The sequence below is a fragment of the Herpailurus yagouaroundi genome, unplaced genomic scaffold (assembly GCF_014898765.1).
Source record: "Herpailurus yagouaroundi ecotype Mexico unplaced genomic scaffold, PumYag 162, whole genome shotgun sequence".
NCBI lineage: Eukaryota > Metazoa > Chordata > Mammalia > Carnivora > Felidae > Herpailurus > Herpailurus yagouaroundi.
This window is the reverse complement of record NW_024412403.1, coordinates 69022269-69046821: the sequence shown is the minus strand read 5'-3', so window position 1 is coordinate 69046821 and position 24553 is coordinate 69022269. Positions and strand designations below refer to the sequence as shown.

At 39.5% G+C, this 24553-nt stretch overlaps 2 protein-coding genes across 3 annotated transcripts in view; one reads left to right on the top strand and one right to left on the bottom strand.

The window, feature by feature from the left end:
• SLC49A4 (solute carrier family 49 member 4) overlaps positions 1 to 1959 on the bottom strand; it is an 82784-nt gene extending 80825 nt beyond the window's left edge. Inside the window, exon 1 of the mRNA XM_040484698.1 lies at positions 1167 to 1959. Coding sequence (XP_040340632.1) covers positions 1167 to 1518 — 352 coding nt within the window. The 5' untranslated portion in view covers positions 1519 to 1959. The remainder of the gene's footprint in view (positions 1 to 1166) is intronic.
• A 925-nt stretch (positions 1960 to 2884) lies between these two features.
• Positions 2885 to 24553, top strand: part of HSPBAP1 (HSPB1 associated protein 1) — a 59426-nt gene continuing 37757 nt past the window's right edge. The window contains exons 1-2 of one of the 2 annotated variants that reach the window (XM_040484701.1): positions 2885 to 3091; positions 20445 to 20630. In XM_040484701.1, the coding sequence (XP_040340635.1) occupies positions 3028 to 3091; positions 20445 to 20630 (250 nt within the window). In that variant the 5' untranslated portion in view covers positions 2885 to 3027. The remainder of the gene's footprint in view (positions 3092 to 20444; positions 20631 to 24553) is intronic. The other variant, XM_040484699.1, reaches the window with a different exon arrangement.

Genomic DNA, 24553 nt, shown 5'->3' with positions numbered 1-24553 from the left:
CACACTCATGCTCTGCAAAAGTACCAAATCTGGAAGTTTTAGGCCAGTCAAGAAACACCTTCCAGGGCTGGACACCTTTTGTTCTTAGAAGGTTCTTCCTTTATTGCTTTGAGTTACATCCTTTTGTAACTTCACTCGGTTTCATTCTTCCTTCTAGAACTACACAGAGTAAGTCTAATTCCTCTTTTACTGGATCTTCACGTATTTCATATTCTGCCTCAAGTTTCTTTCTGAAACATGACACACCCAGTTCCCTCAGTCTTACACATTATGATATTTACATCCTTTATTATTCTTGTCATGCAACTTTTAAAGTGCCCCAGTTTGTCGATGGTCTTCTTAAAATTAATGCTCAAACTAAACACAGAGCGTACATACCAAGCTATTTCTCTTGCTTTGGCAACTATACTTATATGCCTAAAACTGTCCTCCTTTTCCATCAGTTACATCACATTGATCAAGAATCAGTTACCCACACCTGTGTAGTATATAATTCAGTCCTATGACCTCTTTTTTCTCCTCACAGAATCACGTGGCAAGTGGTAACGTGAGATGTCTGTTCGGAGTATTCCTCAGAGAGTCTTCCTTCACCTGCCACGCTTTATCTGAGAGTCATAAATCTCAACTGAAACAACAACCTAGTCACAAACACACACTTTATAACTGCCTTTCACCATTTTAGAGAAATCAAAGCATCGGACAGGAGTTTTCCAACAGCCTTGGGCGGGTGTCATTTAGTATGCAAAGCCAACTCAATACTTCCTTATATCTGGGCATCATCGGTCTATTTTCTGACCTATCACCCACAACACCTCCCAATCCCTTTGAAGTCAAAGCATCAGTCATTTTTGTTAGGTGTAAAAAACATACATAGCACGTGCACGAGGATGCTCTGACGTCCACACTGTGCAAAAGCCTGAACATTTAGAGATCTCTTAGTCTCTGCTGTTGCATAATGGGCCTTCATGTAAACATAAATACAGAAGGCAAAGGAGCCTTGCCACATTTGTCGCTTCGGGGACGGAGGGTTCCTAGACGGGAATGGGATACCAGCAACACTCGGTCACCTCACATAACCCCTAAGACGAAGCCGAGGGCGGCGGCTGGCAGGCTCCGGCTCCCCCAGAAGTGACAACACCGGTCTGACGCAGCCCGGACCCCCTCACCTCTCTTGTCCAGGAGCCACATGAACGCGAAGCAGGGCAGGAAGCCAATGGGCCCCCACAGCACGAGCAGCGCGATGTCCCAGCTGGAGAAGCCGTAGGCCTGGCGCGCCGAGTTCTGGATGGGGCCCCAGGTGTTCCAGACCAGGCCCTGCGCGAACCCCAGCAGCGAGAAGAGCAGCAGCACCAGCCAGCGGCGCCCGTAGACCCGTCCGGGACCCGGGACCGCCGCGGGTACCCCGGACGCCGCCGCCGCCGCCGCCTCCCGGCTTCTCCAGACAGTCCCCGGCGCAGGCCCGAGTCCGGGCCCTAGCAGTGGCTGCCGCTCCTCGTCGGTGCTCCAGCCCGCGCCCATGACAACACGCGGCCCGCGGAGCCCCTGCCCAGCGCGGCCCCGGTGACTGCCGACCAGCCCCGCGCGGATGCGGCAGGAGGAGGTGGAGGCCGAAGCTGCTGTGGTAGCCCTCGGCCTCCGGTCCACGCCTGGTGCGCCTGCGCCGCGCCAGCCGGCCTGGGGCTGGAAGGCGGGGCAGGTGCGGCGGGCTAAGAGGAGGCTGGGGTACAGGACTGGGGCAGCCCCCCGCCCCCACCGGGTGCTGGAGAGGCGGGAGAGAGAGTGGAGACTGCTTCCCCGAGGGAGGACAAGCAGAACTGAAAAGGCGGGAGGGGCGTGGCTGAGCCCGGGAAAGAGGAAACTCCCGGAGAAGCTTAAGAGGAGGTTGGGAAAGGAACCTGGGATTGCTGGAGGAAGTGCCGAAGTTTACATCATGTGCTCAGTAAACAACTCTGAGACTTCTGATCACTTACGCTAATGCTTGCTTCTATATTGGGTTTATTGTTATTTTTGTTGGACTTCTAACTTCAGAAATGAAAGGGGATATAGGATAAGATTTAACGCATGAACCTAACTTTTCGTTTATTTTTTTACATAAAGTACTGCCTAGTTTTATCAGCTTTTTGTTTTACTCATTGAGATTATAAATTAGGGAGTTCCATTCATATGTATAAGAAAAGACACATATCGTTCAACCCTCTGCTTGTCGATAACAGGCTAGCAATAAAGATAGGTTGATTAAGACTAGGTTTCTGCTCCTAATCACTTAGATCTATCTCCACTTATTACAATTTTGACCAGTGGAAAAGTGAGAAGGGTGGGGATTGTTGATGTCTTGATCAAGCAGCAGATTGTTTATTTCATTATACAAATCCAGAAGCCTGACAGCTGTCGGTTAGTAGCCTTGAAACCCTAGGTCAAGCGATTTGTCTTGTGTGGGTCGGGAATGAGTCACGGAGAACACAATTAAAGGATATTTGCCCGAGGTTCGTATTCCCCAGCAGCCACAAAAACCAGATGGAGTCAAGTTGCTGCCATAAGGGCAAGAGAGGTGGAAGAGAAGCGTGACCTCTCCTCGTGCCCAAAGCTAGTGAGCGCGGCTACAGAGTATGCGGAGGCAGAGCCACATTCCACCGCCCGGAGCCCCACAAAACTGCAAACCATCCCCCAAAACTCCAATACTTTGGGTGGAGGAAAGCGCCAAGGCAGATAAGAAAGACCAGACTAAAAACAGAGGAGCAGAAACTAAGCCAGAAAAGACTACAATGAAAGAAGGCTAAGATCTGGGGAAGGTAAAAAGCGCTACAGACAGACCACGTGCTGACATTTCAACAACAAGGGAATCAAAACAAACCTGCGTGGCCCCGCCCAGCGCACGTCACGTGACTGCTGCGTGAGGGGTGCTTCCGGGAAGAGTCCTGCAGCTGCTACGGCGACTCCTTCCCGTCGTGCGACCCCAGAACCTGGGTCTTGGCCCTCCTTAGAACCCACTCCACTCCGCTCCGGTTTGGGGTTGGGGCGAAGCTAGCCATGGCAGCAGGCCCGCGGGCGACCGCTGACACGGCCCCTGCAGCTGGAGCTGGAGAGGTGGAAGGTAGGCGCCACGCTGAAGTCCGACCAAGAGTACAACCCCGTGCCAACTGACTCTTGCTGCCTCTCATGTGGCCGTTTGATTTAGCTCTTATTTCAGGTCTCTCTGGCCCTGCATTAAACTGTGAGGAAAACTATTATCTTTAGCGAACGTGGCTTTTTTCAAGTTGGGACATGCAGACTTCCAGTCATCTTACAGGTCCTGAATCCCCACATCCTGCCAGTGCTGATTTACCCACAAGGGTGGTTTGAATGCATTAAATTAAATTTGTATAAATTTATATGAAATTAAATTTGTATAAAAATTTACTCTTGAGGTAAATGGAAGTATCTGGGACTTTTATGAACAGAGATTATGAGCTTTTGCTCAACTTCAGTGGAATCCTGCCTTAGATAACCAGTGAAGCTGGGTGGCCCATGTGCCTGAAGTCTGTGTTAGCTGTACTGAGTGATTTGCTCTGTGCCTGGTGCTCACTGGATCTAGAGACTTTTGACTATTTATAATAATGCCTTTTTTCCAATTAAGTAAAGGGGCTGAGGAAGGAAAAGATTGGCTAATATCTGGTAACACACATACTACCAGCAGTACACATTGGGTGAGAGCTGTTCCCGGGAGGAGAGGTTTCAGTGTGGAAATGCTTCAAGGAAGGAGTAGTTGCAGGTGGGCCTTTAAGATTGGATGAGATCATAACAAACTCAGGTGGTAGTGCTGGGGAATTGTGGGAAGACAGGGAGCCGGAAAACACAGGATGGGTGTGGTTGGAGATTAAATAGTCATGTTTTGCCTAGGGAGGAAAATGACTAATTTTGCAGAAGAAACAATTATAACTTCCTCCTAGTGTAAGCAGTCTCTTATCTTTATAAACTCCCTTATGTACCCCAAAGATACAATTCTTGAACGTCGTCTATACCTCCCCATCCATTGATCCTTCCGTTTTCTGTCCATCTGTACCCCCTTCTCCAGTTTAGAATGCATGTTCTATTTTATCATGATCTCTTCCTTGAAGATGTACTGTTCTGTTGTCCCTCCCTGACTTTTATTCCTCTGGCAAAACCCATACTCCGGATGAACCCAACCTTTTGTTTTCTTTGCACCTGCACTTATGTGGCTCAATTTTGCTGGAAAAAGTCCTGGGCAAATTGATGACACTATAAAATGAAAATGATCAACTTCTTGAATATTCAGTCAGCATGGGCCTGAGATCCTCTGATTCTGTTTCTGTGGTAAGCTTACTTCCTCTAGTGACAATTCCCCAAACTCTGTGTATCCTTTCTTCCTAACTTTCAGTGGATGACTTTGCCAGTCAGGTCAGTTCTGCATCTATTTTGTCTACTTTTTTCCTCCTTTACTCTCAGACCCTTGTCCAAATCATTTCTCACCTACACCCCTCCTATATCTTCAGGTCATGTGACCCTGTTTTTTATCTTCTGCCCTTCCAATCCCTTCTCCACTCAGCAAAAAAAAAAAAAAAAAAAAAAAAAAAGTGATACTCCCTTACATAAAATTCTTAAATGAATTCCAGTGCACTTACAATAAAATCCAAACTCTTAACCATGGCCTACAAAAGTCCTTGGTCTGGGCTCTGCTGATGTCTGCAGGAGTATCTGTTGGCACTCACTGCCCCTTCCTGTTGTCTACTTTTCACATAATTGGCTTCTTAATCTTCAGGTTTCAGAGTGTGTCACCACCTGAGTTCTTACCAGACCAACCTATCTAAAACAATCATTGTAGTTTTCCCCTGATTTCTAACCCTAGATGTTCTGTGATACAGCATCCTGCTTCCATCATTCACTTATTACAACCTGTAATTACTTGTTTAGTTATTGTTTCCTCCACTTGACCTTAAGTACCTTGAAGGCAGGACCTACATCTGTTTTATTCATCACATATGCCCAAGCAGCAAGTACAATGCCAGACACATAGTGGGCCATTCATACATGTTTGTTGTGTGAATGAGTAAGGGAACCCTGCCAAGTCCAGAGGCAGGAGGAGAAAGAGCATGGCATGGTCCAGGAACTGAAAGAAGCTGGTATTAGAAGTGGTGAGAGAAGAGGGATTGTGGAGGGCACCTCGTACCAAGTTAAGGAGTCTGGACTTTATGACAGTAGGAGGCTTTTTTTTTTTTTTAATTTTTTTTATTTTTTTAAACGTTTATTTATTTTTGAGACAGAGAGAGACAGAGCATGAACAGGGGAGGGGCAGAGAGAGAGCATGAACAGGGGAGGGGCAGAGAGAGAGGGAGACACAGAATCTGAAACAGGCTCCAGGCTCTGAGCTGTCAGCACAGAGCCCGATGCGGGGCTTGAACTCACGGACTGCGAGATCATGACCCGAGCTGAAGTCGGATGCTTAACCGACCAAGCCACCCAGGCGCCCCAAGTAGGAGGTTTTTAAAGAGCTTTAGTTAAGGGAGTAACTTGATCAGATTTGGTTTTAGGAGGATCACTCAGCCTGAAGGGTGGAGGACAGATGGGAGGGAGAGAGACTAAAGGACAGGTACTTACTTTTAAGCCTCAGTTTTGTCCTCTGTAAAATGCATGATTATTGTAAAAATTAAAGATAATTGTGGATCATCTAGCATAGTGTCTGGCAGGAATTACATGTTCGAGAGTGGTATGTTTTATTATTAATAAAAAGGCCTGGCATTGGTGACTGATGGGTGTTGAAACCAAGAGACAAGAAATTAGATCTCTGGAATTTTTCAGCCTGAGAAACTATGCAAATTAGGAACCTGAAGAAAAGGAGGTGATTGGGAGCAATGTGTACATGCATAGAGTTTAGGTAAGGAGAGATGATGCAAAAGATATCAAGCATGCAGCTAGGTAAGAGGAGGCTTTTTTAGATATAGTATTCACTTACCATAAATTCACCCTTTTAAAGTATACAATTCAGTGATTTTTAGTATGTTCACAAAGTTGTGCAGCCATTACTACCATAATTCCAGAACATTTTCATCACACCAAGAACCCTGGTATCCATCAGTAGTCACCCTCAGTCAGACCCTCTCCCCAGCCCCTGGCAGTCATTAGTCTACTCTCTGCCTCTGTGTATGTGTGCCTACTCTGGATGTTCCATGTAAATGGAATCATGCAATGTGGGGCTTTTAGTGTTTGGGTTCTTTCACATTGCATAATATTTTCAAGCTTCGTCTGTACTGTAGCACAGATCAGTACTTCATTTTTTTATGGCTGAGTGCTATTCCATGGTATGGTAATACCACATTTTGTTTATCCATTTATCAGTTGATGGCATTTGGGTTGTTTGCCCTTTTTGGCTACTATGAATAATGCTGCTGTGAACATTAATATACATGTTTTTGTATTAACATCTCTTCAGTTTTCTTGGGTGTATATCTAAAATCGGAATTGCTAGGTCCTAAGATAACTCCATATTTACTGTTTTTTTTTTTTTTAACGTTTATTTATTTTTGAGAGAGAGAGAGAGACAGTGCGAGCAGGGAAGAGGCAGAAAGAGAGACACATGGAATCCGAAGCAGGCTCCAGGCTCTGAGCTGTCAGCACAGAGTCAGACTTGGGGCTTGAACTCACAAACTGCAAGATCATGACCTGAGCCAAAGTCAGACGCTTAACTGACTGAGCCACCCAGGCACCCCTTCGTATTTAATGTTTTAAGGAAGCTTGTGATTCTTTTTTGTTTGTTTATCAACATTGATATTATTTTATTTTATTTTATTTTATCCTATTGTTTTCTTACTTTTTAGTTTTAATTACAGTATAGTTTTTTGTTTTCTTTTAATTGAATTCAAGTTAGTTAACATACAGTGTAGTATTGGTTTCAGGAGTAAAATTTAGTGATTCATCACTTACATGTAACACCCAGTGCTCATCCCAACAAGTGCCCTCCTTAATGCCCATCCCCCATTTAGCCCATCCCCCTACCACACACCTCCCCTCCATCAGCCCTCAGTTTGTTCTCTGTATTTAAGAGTCTCTTATGGTTTGCCTCCCTCTCTGTTTTTATCTTATTTTTCCTTCCCTTCCTCTATGTTCACCTGTCTTGTTTCTTAAATTCCACATATGGGTGAAATCATAGATTTATCTTCTCTGATTTCCTTATTTCACTTAGCATGGCATAATACACTCTAGTTCCATCCACATTGTTGCAAATGGCAAAATTTCATTCATTTTGATTGCTAAGTACTATTCCATTATATATACCACATCTTCTTTATCTGATTGTCAATTGATGGACATTTGGGCTCTTCCCATAACGTGGCTATTGTTGATAGCACTGCTATAAACATCAGGGTGCATGTTCCCCTTCGAATCAGCATTTTTGTATCCTTTGGATAAATAACTAACAGTGCCGTATTAATCAAAGCTCTGATAATGAACCTCATGAGTAATCTAATCTAGGTAGATTTAACAGTTTGTTGCTGATAATTAAATAATGCCATGAATGATAATCAATAATAATGTTTTGTTGATAACAGAGGCAATCAAATAAAGAGATGCAGAAGTGAGCTACTCACTGAAATAGAGCTTCTTTAGAATAATTTCCAACAATGGTATAAAACTGTGCTGACTAAAACAGTAGCAACTAATTAACATGTGGCTCCTGAACACTTGAAGTGTGGCTAGTCTCAGTTAAGAAGTCTTGTGTCAAATACACGTATTTGAAGACTTAGTTTAAAAATGGGTTATAAACTGTTAATAATATTAAAATATTGATAGTGTCTTAATATTGATTACATGTTGAAATGTTCATAATTTGGATATATTGGGATGAACAAAAAGTATTAAATTTAGTTTCACCTGTTTCTTATTTTTTAATTTAGTTATTAAAAATTTTAAATTACCAAAAAAATAATAATAACTAGTTATTGCTGGGTCATAGAGCATTGTATTAACTTTTTTAGGAACCTCCATACTGTTTTCCAGAGTAGCTACACCAGTTTGCATTCTCACCATCAGTGCAAAAATGTTCCCCTTTCTCCACATCCTCGCCAACATCTGTTGTTTTGTGAGTTGTTGATTTTAGGTATTCTGACAGGTGTGAGCTGATATCTCATTGTGGTAAGGAAACTTGTGATTTTTAATCTTGGATTAAGGAAGGAAAAAAAAATCTAATGAAAATATGGATCTGCTCCTTTGAGAAAAGCAGCATGCACACCCATTTTGCAGGTGACTTCATATTTTTGTATTAGATTCTCGGAATCCTATCTGTGGAACTTCCAACCCCATTTTAAACTGTCATCCTCCCTAGAAACTCCACTTTGGGGTAACTGTTTATTGCCATGACAAAGTTAGTTAAATAAGGGTGCCTGGATGGCTCAGTCAGTTAATCATCAGACTCTTGATTTTGGCTCTGGTCATGACCTCATGATTGGTGAGATTTCATGGTTGGTGACAGTGCAGAGCCTGCTTGGGATTCTCTTGCCATCTCTCTCTGTTCTCTCCCACTCACGCCCACTCACGTGCCCGCAGGCTCGCTCTCTCTCTCTCTCTCTCTCTGTCTCAAAATAAATAAACATTTAAAAAACCCAAAGTAAGGGGCGCCTGGGTGGCGCAGTCGGTTAAGCGTCTGGCTTCAGCCAGGTCACGATCTCGTGGTCCGTGAGTTCGAGCCCCGCGTCGGGCTCTGGGCTGATGGCTCGGAGCCTGGAGCCTGTTTCCGATTCTGTGTCTCCCTCTCTCTCTGCCCCTCCCCCGTTCATGCTCTGTCTCTCTCTGTCCCAAAAATAAATAAAAACGTTGAAAAAAAAATTTTTTTTTAAAAAAAAACCCAAAGTAAGTTAAATAGGCAAAGTTCTACTGGGAGAGAAGGCTTTGCTTTAAATTTCATAAGGGTTATGTGAACAAAGGGTAAAAAAATACATACATTAAATACATGCATGTGAAATGGTCATTGTGTTCTATATAATGATGAATATTGTGGGAGTCATAGGAAAGTTAATTTTTGGTGGGGTCTGTCAGGTTTTCCATGTAGAGTATCATGTTGTCTGCGAAAAGTGAAAGTTTGACTTCATCTTTGCCAGTTTTGATGCTTTTATTTCATTTTGTTGTCTGATTGCTGATGCTAGGACTTCCAACACTATGTTAAACAACAGTGGACTGCTAGAACTGATACATGAATTCAGCAAAGTCGCAGGGTACGAAATCAATGTACAGAAATCGGCTGCATTTTTATACACCAATAATGAAGCAACAGAAAGAGAAATAAACTGATCCCATTCACAATTGCACCAAGAACCATAAAATACCTAGGGTAAACCTAACCAAAGATGTAAAAGATCTGTATGCTGAAAACTGTAGAATGCTTCTGAAGGAAATTGAAGAAGACACAAAGAAATGGAAAAACATTCCCTGCTCATGGATTGGAAGAATAAATATTGTTAAAATGTCAATACTACCCAAAGCAATCTACACATTCAATGTGATCGCAATCAAAATTGCACCAGCATTCTTCTCAAAGCTAGAACAAACAATCTTGAAATTTGTATGGAACTACAAAACACCCCAAATAGCCAAAGTTATACTGGAGAAAAAAATCAAAGCGGGAGGCATCACAATCCCAGACTTTAGCCTCTGCCTCAAAGCTGTAATCATCAAGACAGTATGGTATTGGCACAAAAACAGACACATAGACCAATGGAATAGAATAGAGAACCCAGAATTGGACCCGTACATGCATGGCCAACTAATCTTTGGCAAACTAGGAAAGAGTATCCAATGGAAAAAAGTCTCGTTAACAAATGGTGCTGGGAGAACTAGACAGCAACATGCAGAAGAATGAAACTAGACCACTTTTTACACCATACACAAAAATAAACTCAAAATGAATGAAGGACCTGAATGTGAGACAGGAAACCATCAAAACCCTAGAGGAGAAAGCAGGAAAAAACTTCTTTGACCTCAGCCACAGCAGTTTCTTACTTGACACATCTCCAAAGGCAAGGGAATTAAAAGCAAAAATGAACTATTGGGACCTCATCAAGATAAAAAGCTTCTGCACTGCAAAGGAAACAATCAACAAAACTAAAAGGCAACCAATGGAATGGGAAAAGATACTTGCAAATGACATATCGGACAAAGAGTTAGTATCCAAAATCTATAAAGAAGTCACCAAACTCCATACCCTAAAAACAAATAATCCAGTGAAGAAATTGGCAGAAGACATGAATAGATACTTTCTAAAGAAGACATCCAGATGGCCAACAGGCACATGAAAAGATGCTCATCATCACTCCTCATCAGGAAAATACAAATCAAAACCACACTGAGATACCACCTCATGCCAGTCAGAGTGGCTAAAGTGAACAAATCAGGAGAGTGTAGATGCTGGCAAGGATGTGGAGGAACGGGAACCTTCTTGCACTGTTGGTGGGAATGCAAACTCGTGCAGCCGCTCTGGAAAACAGTGTGAAGGTTCCTCAAAAAATTAAAAATAGACCTACCCTATGACCCAGCAATAGCACTGCTAGGAATTTACTGAAGGGATACAGGAGTGCTGATGCATAGGGGCACTTGTACCCTCATGTTTAAAGCAGCACTTTCAACAATAGCCAAATTATGGAAAGAGCCTAAATGTCCATCAACTGATGAATGGATGAAGAAGATGTAGTTTATATATACAATGGAATACTACTTGGCAGTGAGAAAGAATGAAATCTGGCCATTTGCAACAACATGGATGGAACTGGAGGGTATTATGCTAAGTAAACTAAGACAGAGAAAGACAGATACCATATGTTTGCACTTATATGTGGATCTTGAGAAGCTTAACAGAAGACCATTGGGGAAGGGGAAGGAGAAAAAGTTACAGAGAGGGAAGAAGCAAATAATAAGAGACTCTTAAATACTGAGAACAAACTAAGGGTTGATGGGGGGGGGTGGAGAAGAGGGGAAAGTGGGTGATGGGCATTAAGGAGGGCACTTGTTGGGATGAGCACTGGCTGTTGTGTGGAAACCAATTTGACAATAAATTATATTTAAAAATTTTTAATAAAATAAGTGTATGAAAAAAAGGAAAGTTAATTTTTGAGCAAACTTATTACTGCCCCCTTATCAGAAAATATTTGGCTGTATACGATAAACAGAAGACTGTTTAATACAGTAGGGTAGAAGACAGTCCTTGCCTTAAAATGACTTGTAAATATAGTTTGGGGGAGGGGGAAGATGCAGATAGAATTGTAGTATAAGAATATCCATAAGGCAGGAAGCAATTAGTTGGGAAGTAAGTATTACACATCTTAAGTGCTTTGGGGCTGAGAGAAGAAAGAAATGCAAATTGGATTGGTCTGTCCTTCCTAGACTAATATGAAAGTTTGGTATAGTTTGAATATAGAAATGAATGGAAGAGGCCATGTCTGGCAGGTGAGGCTGGTAGTGGAAGTGAGTGGAGAAAGGCCTGAGGCATGTAGGGGCAGAGGGCCGGGAGGAAGGTGAGGAGACAGACTGGTTCTACTAGAGTAGAATGGTAGCAGAGAATGCAGTTTGTGTCCTTTGAAACCAAACAAGAGCAGGGTGAACCAGAAATGTTGAAGCGAAGAAGAGGGAAATCATGGGTTTCAGTTTTCTAAGAATAATAGAGCAAAGCACCACAAAGAGTGAGGAAGTGGAGAAAGGTACTGGGGATTTGAAAGCGAAGAAGCTTTAGAATGGTTGCTGTAGGGATAAGGGTGATTAGGAATCAACTAGGGATAACTAATGTGTTGGGAGCAGAAAAGGAACCCAGTGGAGGTGAGCATGAACTTGTGGAACTGATCATTTGTTTTGAGACTTTTTCTGATTATGTTCAGTAGCTCATTATGCAGGAGAAAGCAAGTGGTTTTAATATTTTATATAGATTACTAAAAATGAGATGTGAATTCAGAAGACATTATTTAGCATCAGTTTATGCCAAACATTGTGCTAAGCTCTAGGGATATAAAAGTAACTGTCTTGCCTACAAGGATGTGATATATATATTTTTTAAGTAACAGCTTGAAAATTACTAAAGGCAAAACATGATCGTATTGATAATCAAATATGTTGGAATCCTATTTGAAAATAAAGGGGACCTTAAAATGCAAAATGAAGAACTATGTTACTGTTATTATACTTAAAATTAATAATATTTTAAATTATTTAATAAAGATTGTTTCCTCTTAAAAAGGAAAAAAAACACAAACATTACATGAATATGCAGAACATGGGATTCTTAGGGCAATGAAAATACTTTTTATGATATTATAATTATGGATATTATATATTGATTATATTGATATTATAATGATGGTCATTATATTTTGGTCCAAACCTGTAGAATATACGACACTTAGACTGAACCCTAAGAGAAACTATGGACTTTGGGTGATTATGATGTGTCCATTTAGGTTTATCCTGGTAAAAAAGAGACAAAAAAACACATGTACCATTCTGGCAAATGATGTTGATAATGAGGGAGCCTCTGCATATGTGACAGGACGAGGATATGTGGGAAATCTGTACCTTCTTCTCAACTTCATTGTAAACCTAAAACTACTCTAAAATAAATTCTTAAAACATAAATAAACAAGAAACGACTTAATGTTAAGAATCAATTTAAATACTGAGTGTGAGATGTTACAGAATCATGCATTGTTTGAAGCTTTTCAGTAAAATTAAAAATTGTCATTCTTTGAATCTGATTCTGCCTTTCAGACTGAGGTTATTTTGTTTCTTTCTCTTGGGCTCTTGTTTTAATTGTAGCCAGGTTTATGCTGTGATGAAAAGAAGAATGTACTCTTAGTAACTCTTCTTCCAGTCCTTCCTGAAATGAGTAAAGAAAACATTTTAAATGGAGTTGGGAAGCCCTAAGGGAGACCTCTCTTGCACATTTGCAGCTGTTATCACCAGCAGGAAGAAGGTAGATAAGAATTATCTTGATAAGGGAGGACACTTTTCACAGAGGAATTTATCTCCTGCTTTTAAAAGAAGGAAGATCTCTCCCAGTCCCAGCAACAGTGCACTAACCACCACTTGCAGCCAATGAGAAACCACCACAACCTCCAACTCTTATCCTTCTCCAGTGAACTTTTGTTCAAAATAACCCTTCCCAATTTCCTCCTAAAGTCAATTTGCTGGTCCTGAATTGTAATTCCTCCGCTATTCCCAAATAAGCTCATTTTGCTGGTAAAATAATGGGCAGTTTTAAGGTTGACATTCCCAAGGAAGTATCTTATTCCGGAGTTGCAGGGACTTGAGTTCTTATAGAACTGACACTTTTATATGACTGGATTTACTCTTCCTCAGTTGGAGATGCCATACTCTCTCTGTCATTTTTTTTTTTTCTCATTTTTAAAAGAGAAAATGGGGAAAGGGGGCAGGGGAGCTTAAAGAAAAGCAGAAGCTTCTATAGTCTTAAAAAGTAAAAGAGTTTCCATGCTAGAGCATATATGTAATTCGTATGTAGCTAAAATACTTTATATTCAATAAGGACAAATATCAGATAAACTATATTGTTGAATTTTTAAACTGTACTGTTGGTTAAAAACAAGTAACATGAAATTTATCATCTTAACAATTTTTAAGAAAGAGTACAACTCAGTAGAGTTAAGTATATTCACACTGTTGTGAAACCGATCTCTAGAACTTTCTTCATCTTGCACATCTGAAACTCTGTACCCAGAGTTTCCTCTTTTCTCCCTCCCCTCAGTCCCTGGTAACTGCCATTCTACTTTGTACCTATGAATTTGACCATTTTAGGTACCTCATGTAGGTAGAATAATGTAATAGATGTCTTTTTGTGACTGGCTTTTACTTAGTATGGTTGGTGTCTTCAGGCTTATGCATGTTGTAGCACGTGACAGGATTTCCTTCCTTTTTAAGGCTGAATGATATTCCACTGTGTGATGGATGTTTGGTTTGCTTCCACCTTTGGGCTGTTATGAATAGTGTTGCTATGAATATGGATGTGCAAATATCTTTTTAAGACTCTGCTGTTGAATATTTTTATGAATAGTTAGATAAATAGCCATTTTATTTGGAAATATGGAAAATTTACTTAGCGGAATCAGAAGAGCTAGATGGAAATATTTTGGTAGAAATTTTGAAGATAATTTTGGAAGATTTTAAAGAACTTTAGTCTTTGAGACGCTGTTCTTTCTAGTATCAACTTCACTTAAAATATAGATTTGCTTTTCCTTTAAGTTTTGGACCAGTATAACTTTTGAACTTGTAAGTCTTATTTGTGAGCCATTTTCTGGCCCTAAATGGATTTTCTGGCTTTGCTGGGCAAGAGTCACAAGTGGAAGAGGATGGGAAGAAAAGGATGGAAGGTATCCAGCATGTAACTGTCTCTTGTTCCCAGGCTGAAATCGCTTGGGTGTTTGCTACTATACCAAACAGTGGTATTGGAAAGATTATGCCATAACAGCCTCAATACTTCTATTTATGGTTTCTTCAGTGGCACCACCTGCTAGACCTTGAAATTCAAATGGTTTATGACTAGTTGCCATTTTTTTATTAAATTTTTTTTTAATGTTTATTTATTTTTGAGACAGAGAGAGACAGAGCATGAACAGGGGAGGGTTAGAGAGAGAGGGAGACACAGAATCTGAAGCAGGCTCCAGGCTCTGAGCTGTCAGCACAGAGCCTGACGCGGGGCTCAAACTCACAGACCGTGAGATCATGACCTGAGCCGAAGTCGGACGCTTAACCGACTGAGCCACCCAGGCGCCCCTGACTAGTTGCCATTTTAATTAAGCATTTTATTAACTTGCAATAGAATTTTCTTCATTTGTATTGCCTTTTTTCCCCCCTTAAGTAGGCTCCATGCCCAGCATGGAGACCAATATGGGGTTTGAATTTACAACCCTGAGATCAAGACCTGAGCTGCAATCAAGAGTCAGATGCTTAACTGACTGAGCCACCCAGGTGTCCTGTATTGACATATTTTTTTTTTTAAGTTTATTTGAGAGAGTAAGAGGGCAAGCGTCCAAGTGGGGAGGGGCAGAGAGAGAGAGAGAGAGAGAGAGAATATCCCAAGCAGGCTCCATGCTGTCAGCACAGAGCCCTACTTGGGGATTGAACCCATGAACTAAACTGAGATCATGACCTGAGCTGAAATCAAGAGTCGGATGCTTAACCAACTGAGCCACCCAGATGCCACCCCTGTGTTGACATTAAAAAAAATTTTTTTTTAATGCTTATTCATTTTTGAGAGAGAGAGAACGAGCAGGGGAGGGGCAGAGAGAGAGAGGGAGACATAGAATCTGAAGCAGGCTCCAGGCTCTGAGCTCTCAGAGCCTGACTTGGAGCTCAACCTCACGAACCATGAGATCATGACCTGAGCCAAAGTCGGACGTTTAACCAACTGAGCCACCCAGGTGCCCCTGTATTGATGTTTTAAAATAGTGGCTATAAAATAAAAAATTACCTTTGTTGTAAGTTTTACCACTTGGTCTTTAGTACAAATATAGTAATTTTGTTAAGAGGTACTTGCATAATTCCGTGAATGTTTTCATGAATAACGTTCATTATTTTTTACCCTAATATCTACCATTCAGAAGCTTTAAAATACCTTGTATGTATATATAGTAGTTGTCAGATTGAAGAAACTCTCATAGGCTTACATGTATATGTTTAGAATAATTTAGCTCACCATGCCAGGACCCAGTTTCTGATTTACTCTTCTGTTAACTTCTGAAAGTTTTTAAAGATTTTAATAAAATGTAATAAAATTTAATTGAAAATTTATGGTTATTAACATTTCTATTAAAATTATACCTGACATGAGAGATGAGTTAATTTCAGTTTCAGGATCTGTGTCTTCGTTGCATTCTATCAGTAGTAGGAGCGAATTCCGGACACTTGGTAAATTTTCCTTATTCTCATCTTGAATTCTAAATCTCAGATATAAAGCCAAGCCATGTATTAATCAACTGAAGGCAGATTGCTAACAAATTCAGAGAAATTATTTTGTAGTTTGCATTAATTAAAGAAAAATTGCTGAGAAAAAGGCAATTTGCTTTTTGATCATGTTTCACTATCTCCAAAGAGTTAGTTGAAACCAAAGCTGTAATCAATTGTCTGAACAACATACTATGTTTAGAAGGAGAAAAGACTTGTGCAACACCTAGTTTCTAAGTCATCTCATTAGAAATTGCTTCATGTTGCAAGTTTAGACCTAGATACATTTATCCTTTAAAGGCTGTCAAAGTTGCTTCAGAATTTTTATAGCTCTTTGCATATATTCCTGCCTTGGAGTAACTGATCGCATCCCTAGGCTATTTAATTAATACAATGTAGATTGCATTCTTCTTTAAAGGAAATTGTAACACTTAAATTTGTTAATTTAATGGCCCAGTTCATTGTTGATTAAACTATCAGAAGCCAAATTACTTTTATCTCACAAGCAGCTGATTGTTTTATTTCATTGGTAGGCTTGAGATTCTGTAAATATGCTAATTTCTTGTTAAAGTGAGCATCCTACTGCTCTCTTCTGCACACGCTTTATAGCACTTTTTATTCATTTAGCAAATGTTTGAGCATTTAATATATTTCAGCCACTGGGCTAGATGCTTTCTCAGCAAATTTTACTTTTTAGGGGTCTCCTATTAAATAACTTCTGGGATGTGTGGGATTTTTAGATCAGATCATTAAATATTTTTTATTTAATGAAAAAATATTTCCTTGAAACTTTTCTACTCATGTGTTACTAATTACCATGTATTTATTTGTGGAAGGGTGGCAAGATATATCTTACCCAAATAGGAGAACTCTTTTGGGAATGTTCAAAGCCAGATCCATTGGCTCTGATTAAAATAAGCAGAATAAATAAATCCCTACCCCAAAAGGTCTGGTGCTTCTCTTTTTCTCTGCCCTTTAAAGTTCTAAAAGCAAAGTGTTCAAAGCTAGAATATTTCACAACTGTAGAATGAAATAATGCTATTATAGGGTCAGACCAGCCATGATTCATTCAGTGGAAGTCACAGAGTATTTTATAGAGAGAATAGGGTCGTCCTTGAAAACAATAGCCTCAGAAGGCAAGGTGTTAAACCAGTTATGAACTATTAGCAGTCGTGACTCTAAGAGTTCATTTTTATATGTGAAAGGATTCAGGAGGTAGAATTTTGCTGGTATTAGTTCAGTGGCACAGAGATGGACATTTTTTGTATTCTTTCAGCTGAGGTTTGCAATTTAATGGGCCTTTAAAAATTTTTTTTTAAATTAAAAATGTCAAGTAATCTTTATGCCCAACATGGGTTTGAACTCATGTGCCTGAGATCAGAAGTCACATGCTCTACCAACTGAGCCAGCCAGGCACTCCCTGGGCCTCTCTTTTATCTCTCAAAGGAGCTAAACATGTCTGTTTTTCAGGCAAAATATAGAAGAGAAGGCTAAGGACAAAAACACTGGCTCAACAACATCCAGATACATCTCTGGCCACTCCTGTCTGCAAAGGAGTCTAGGAATTGTAATTTTTCAGCCACACCCATTGCTCAAAGTTCTGTTAGTAAGGAAGAAGAGAGTGGGTATTGGATAAGGTAGGCAACTAGCAGTCTCTACTACAGCTATTACTCCACTACCCCCTGCCCACATGCGCACAAACCAAAACATTCCTCTCTCCCCAACAGCATGTATGGATTTATTATCCATTAATCGGCCTAAAGGTTTCCTTAACTTTTTTCTCTTTTCAGATTATATATACTCTCTCTCCTGAGTTTGTAGTGCCAGTGTGGGTCCCACGGTTTTAATTCTCTAGAAGCAGTCTTGTGCAGTGGAAAGAGCATGGGACTAGGGATCAAGCGATGTGACCGGTGGTTCCAGTTCATCACTGGTGTGCTGACCTTTGACATCTGAGCTTTCTATTCTTCCTTTGGATAATGGACATAAAATGCCTTCTCTGCCAGTGTTTTATAGGCTTCTAAGAGGATCAGATGAGCAGTTTTAATGTATATAAAAGTACATGGCAAATAGTAAAGCATCGTATGAGTAAATATATGGTATTGTTATGATGATGATGTTCAAAACCAAACTCTTCACCTTCCCACTAGAATGAGCTGTTGCTCCTAACTTTTTTTTTTATGTCAAGTCAGAATCTGGAAACCTTTGTCTCCCTTATAGCTGCATCTGCCTCCCATCCCACATTCTTTAGTTGTAATAGCCTTTGATATTATTTGGTTAGAATTTCTTCATCTCTACCATCTCTGCCTTCCTTACGCCACCCTGTGTTGTTCAGGGCCTTACTATACACGTCTTACTTGGCTAGTACATCAGCTCAGTCCAGTCCAGCCTTTACGTCTCCACACATTTCTACATAGCCCTTACTTTTATTGTTTAATGGATATAATGTACCATGGGAGAAATTTACATAATATTTAGTAATATTCAGTAAATATTTTTCTCCTTTTAGACGTTCGGCTGTTTATATTTTCAGTTTTTATATTATGGTAATAGATATTTTATGTGTATGTGTGTACATATATAATATATATAAATATGCACATAGCTGATGATTATTTTGTTAAAAGCAAATTCCTGTAACATGAGTTACTAGGTCAATGGGTGGTTATTTGAGACTTCTGCTTCATTTTTCCAGTTGTATGCCAAAGGATAGCACTAATTTATATGCCACAGACAATGGAGTATTATCATGAATGCATTGGAGCTTCTCATAGTCTAGCAAAACTTAAAAAATGTACACTAAAAAATACAACCTGTTCATTTTCATGTACATGGAATCCAGGCATTCCCAAGTCCAGGAAGATTTGGTGTGTCATGATCTCAGTAACCTTGTACTGACATATTTATAGGCTAGTATGGGTCAAGACCGCTACTGTGAATTTATCAAACATGTCAAAAGTGCAAAACAAGAATCTCAAGGAAATACAGAAAATTTTATTCCTGGTTACATTCTGTTTCCCTTATAGGCCCTTCAGCACTTAAAGATAAGCTTGCGCTTCATTACTTTGAGACTTAAGGATTCCCTGTCTCCTCCTCCCTCCATGCAGCCCCCACACAACGCCCAGCTCTTCTACCTGCCTTTCCCTCTGAGCGTCCACACTCATCTCCTCACTCGGGAGCCCTCAGTGTGTAGACAGTGACAGACTGTCCTCAGATATCTTGCTTACTTTCATCAAGTGTAGGGAAAGATTCTGAGTGTTTGTCCTTGTCTGAGAAGAGAGACCAAATTGACTTAAATTTCCATTTTCTTTAAAAACAAGCCTTACATTCAGACAAGTATGAATCAAGTTCCTTGATAGCCCCTTCCCCATCCCTCTTCCTTTTATGAGAAAGTTTAGAAGAAAGTTGGATGCTGTGAGAATTTGGATTATTTATGAGCTTTCCTTAATTTTTTGAATTAAGTATAAGTACAGAATAGGCAATGAATTACAGGGTTTAGCTGATTGTTCTAGAGAATCAAATATATGCTTATGATTATATATATATACATATATATACATATATATGTGTATATATATATATGTATATATATATATATATATATATATATAAAGAATCAGAGTATGAAGCACTTTTTAACTTTCCCATACAACTTTCATCTTAAGATGTCTTTAAGGAGAAACTTTCTTGTTCTTTTATTTAAAAAATACTTATCATTACCATCCTCTCCAGGATTAATAGTCTATGATTCTGTGAAATTTATTGAAGTACTCAGTAAGTTACAGTATTCGTTTGTACATATCCCTTATACTGTTTATAGATGCAGTTGAAGTCAAGGACTAACACTGATACCCATCCCAGTACATCTTTTATGTTTAAAAAAAATGTTTAAGCTGATTTATTTATTTTGAGAGAGAGAACACAAGCAGGTGGGGGGCAGAGAGGAGAGACAGAATCCCAAGCAGTCTCCATGCCATCAGTGCAGAGCCTGAACTCATGAACCTTGAGATCATGTCCTGAGCCGAGATCAAGAGTCAGATGCTTAATCGACTGAGCCACCCAGGTGCCCCTGTCTTTTTAAATCTTGAAATGAAAATAATCCCCCTCACCCCGTTGACTGATTCAGTAGTCTTTTTGGGTGAACACATGGTAAGGCAAGTAGAATTCTTGCTGGCTGCAGCACCCCTAGTTGATCCAGCATAGTTCCCATCAGTGTTTCATACCGTTTTCAAAAAATGATGCATTTTAAAGTTTAAATGTAATTGAAAAGCCTTTTTTAAAAACATTTTTGACATTGAAAATTGTACATATTTTCCAATGTTCAAAATTTAATATGAGAAAAATAATTTAAGAATTATGGTTTTTGAGGTCAAATATTTATGTAAATTGTAATAAATGAAGTATAAAATGTATAATTACATAGAAAGATTTACCATAATAGAAATGATATTAGCTATTATTTCTTTGTATTATATGAAATAACTTTATAGTTATCTCCCTGTCGCTCCATTTATTTCTCTCCCTAGGTGAACATATCAAACCTTTTACACCAGAGAAAGCAAAAGAAATTATAATGTCTTTACAACAACCTGCAATCTTCTGTAACATGGCTGTTGATTGGCCAGCACAACACTGGACTGCTGAACACCTTTCTGAGGTCCTTCATGGCAAGCAGATACGATTCAGGATGGGAATGAAAAGAACAGATACAGGTAGGACTATGAGTGATCGTAATAATAATGCCTCTTCAATAACATTCCCGTATTCTTAGCAGTGGTTTCCTTATCTCTAGAGAATCCTTTATTTCGAATCCTGTTTTTGACTATTGCAGATAGGAGGGTTTTATTGGAAGTTTTAGATGGACAGTTTGTGTTAAGGTTTTTTTTAGACTAAACAACCTATAGTTGATAACCTTGTATAAAATGTATTTGTTCATGTATCATGGCTCATTGAATGTGGTAGACGCTTAAGATTTCTTAATGTGCCATTCTTTATGTTCCCCTGTGACTGAAAAAGGTTAATACTAATCTAATAGTCTCTTTTACTTTTGACTCACGTAGAATGTGCCCTTTCATTTGTGGCTTCAGGCTCTATATTTATAGTGCTTACTCTTGGTTGTAATTGTATCTCTCTGCTTTATCAGCTGTCTGACCTCTATGGCACTGCATAAATGTGAGAAGTATGTAAAGCTGGGGTTTTTTTTCATCCTCTTAAACAGATTTTGCCAGCTCCTCCTTCTCCTCTCAAGACTTGTAACATTTCGATATTTTGCCTTATAGTCAGATAAAGCAGTTACTGTGAACTCTAAAAATTCATTTAAAGGAAAGAAACAGCGCTGTTTTTAATCTAAAGGAACCCATGACCATTGTCTGGCTTCAGAATGTGTTTAACTTCTATTTAAATATGGGCAAATTTGCTAGTCTAGAATTTCACAGTGTTTGAAGCATTGCTGTGAAGTGGCTCTATGAATATCTACTAATAACTCAGAGGGAACTAGAAAATTACCCAATTTCCCTTCTAGCTTCTCCAAGCTTCCTTCTCTCATGCTGACCTTCTAGCATATCTCCCAAGAGCTATGTGGTTTTTGGTGTCTAGAACACTCTCATACTCATGGCAGGTAGAGCAGGCTTAATACCTCAAACTCTTTGGCATCTCATTCTAATCATAGATCAACATGTTTACTGTATTTTAAAATTAAATGCTAGACCAGCACAAGGCACATAAAAATTCATCTTGTACTTTTTCTTTCTTGATTTTAGGCAAATAAATCTCTCCAGTGAAGTGTCTTTTAGACAATAATTAGGAGATAAATAAGAATTGTAATTTTTTCACACTGTGGTTAGGCTCTAACTATAATACTACCATTAATTGCTAACAGTTATTGAGAGCTATTGTGTCAGGCAGTGTTCTGAGTGCTTTATACATATTAATTCTCTTAACCTTCTTCAAACCCTCTTAGAATGGTACTATTATAAACCTATTTTATAGATGAGGCACAGTGATTTGACATTTTCAAGCTACACTTAAGCATAAAAGAAAAAGAAAGTAGAAAGTCTCTGCAGTTGTGAGCAACTGCTCTGAGTTTTTACTGATGATAATTTTTTAAAGTTTATATGCAATTCACATAATATAAAATTTATCATTTAAAAATATACAATTCAGTGGTTTTAGCATACGCATCGTGTAGTACAACCATCACCACTGTCTAATTCCAGAACATTTCATCACCCCATGACCCCATAAGGAAGCCCAGTACCTGTTAAACAGTCACTCTCCACTCCCCATTTTACCCTCAGGTTTTGGCAACCAGTAGTCTGCTTTCTGTTTGTTGTTGTTGTTTTAATTTTTTAATGTTTATTTTTGAGAGAGAGAGAGAGAGACAGGCAGAGTGTGAGTGGGGTAGGGGCAGAGAGAGAGGAAGACACATAATCTGAAGCAGGCTCCAGGCTCTGAGCTGTCAGCACAAAACCCCATGTGGTGCTCAAACTCGTGAGCCATGAGATCATGACCTGAGCCTTAACTTACTGAGCCACCCAGGCACTCCTGCTTTCTGTTTTTATAGATTTGCGTATTTGGGACATTTCATATAAATGGACTCATTCAGTATGTGGCCTTTTGTGTCTGGCTTCTTTCACGTAGCATGTTTTCCAGATTCATCCATGTCGTAGCATATATCTGTACTTCATTTATTTTTATTGCTGAAATTTATTTATCCTGATCATATGTATATACCACATTATGTTTATCCACTCATCAGTTAATGGACATTTGTGTTGTTTCCACTTTTTGACTATTATGGATAATGCTACTTTGAACATGTATGTACACATTTTTATGTGGGTATGTGTTTTCATTTCTCTTGGGATTATACCTAGAAGTAGAATTGCTGAGTCATGTGGTAATCTGTGTTTAACCTTTTGAGGAACTGAACCATGTCTTGAGCAGTTTCTCTTGATGTTAAATATGACTTTTAAGTTTTATTTATTTTGAGAGAGAGAGAGCACGCGAGTGAACAGTGGGGAGCAGAGAGAGAGAGAGAGGGAGAGAGAGAGAGAGAGAGAGAGAGAGAAAGAGAGAGAATCCCAAGCAGACTCTGAGCCCGACTTGGGGCTCAAACCCACAAACCATGAGATCATGACCTGAGTCGAAACCAAGAGTGGGATGCTTAACCAGCTGAGCTACCCAGGTACCCCTAAATGTGACTTTTAAATGGCTACCAAGGGGTGCCTGGGTGGCTCAGCTGGTTAAGTGTCCAACTTCAGCTCAGGTAATGATGTTACAAGCATTAATAACTTTGTTTCCTTCCTATTGAATATGTATTTTTTTTCTCTTTTAGTTGCAGGTATGGCATTCATTTATTTACTTAGAGAACCATTTTTTTTAATTTAAATTTTAGTTAACATACAGTGCAATATTGGTTTCAGGAATAGAATTCAGTGATTCATCACTTACATACAACACCCAGTGCTCATCACAAGTGCCCTCCTTGGTACCCATCACTCATCTAGCTCCTCTCCCACCCACCTCCCTCCATCAACCCATAGTTTGATCTGTGTTGTTAAGAGTATTTTGTGGCTTGTTGAATATATTTCGTATTTTTGTTTTAGGTCTTGGTTTGAGTTTTTCTAGAATGCTTGAGGTAATAGTAATTATACTTTGAATTATATGTATATCTTTGTTCATTTTAGGAAGCAGACAATGATATCTCGTAGGTCTTTGAAAACATTCTGGATCAAACTCATTTGCCAACATACATGCTCAGTGGCAATACTATACCTCAACTGGCAGTAATTTGGCAAAACATCTGTAGAAAGAACCCTAAACAGGTGGGGGTGCAATGATGATCAAAAGTCCTTCCCAGTACTTGTATTCCATGCAGTGTTTGTTGCTTATAAAACAATGAAGTCTAACAAAATGGAGACATACTTGTTCCTCTGCTCTGCAAAAAATATTTTAGGACTCCCTTTTATGAGAGTTAAAAGCAAACTCAACTTACACACTATTTCCAAATCCTGAGCTCAGTCAAGCTGCGTCTTACCTAACGCTTTGACAGTTAAGTGGGATGAAAATTGCAGCTGCCTAGGCTACTTCAACATGAAATGAAAGAACAATAATAATAAAGTTGGAAAGGAATAATTGCATTGCAAAAAAATAAACTAAGAAAAACAGCTGTGCTACCCAGAAAGAAATTGTCATAACAGAATGAAAACAGTACCTTTGGTGCTGCTACTTCCTGGAAGGAAAATATCAAAAGAATTCTATTTTGAAATCACCATGTAAGTGAAAAAGTCTGTCATTTCCATTCATCCCATTCATAGTAATTTTCTCCTGACAGTAACAGTTCTCACATGTAATTTTTTCACTTTTGGATTTTTATGTTTTAAAGTACAGTTTGCTGTGACAGAACAAAGTCCCCTGATAAGGCTGCAATGCAGACATGGCTGTGAAAACTGACCTTAACTCTGAAGTGCTGCTCTGTACCCCCAGGGGCAGATGTCTCAAGTAATGGTTTTAGTATTCAGTTCGATCGGTTGGATTAGTTTTATGAAGTGAAAATTCATAAGACAGTGCAATGTCTTTAGGCTTCCATTGGAGCTTACTGAAATGATTATAAAATTACTCCTGTTTCCAAGCA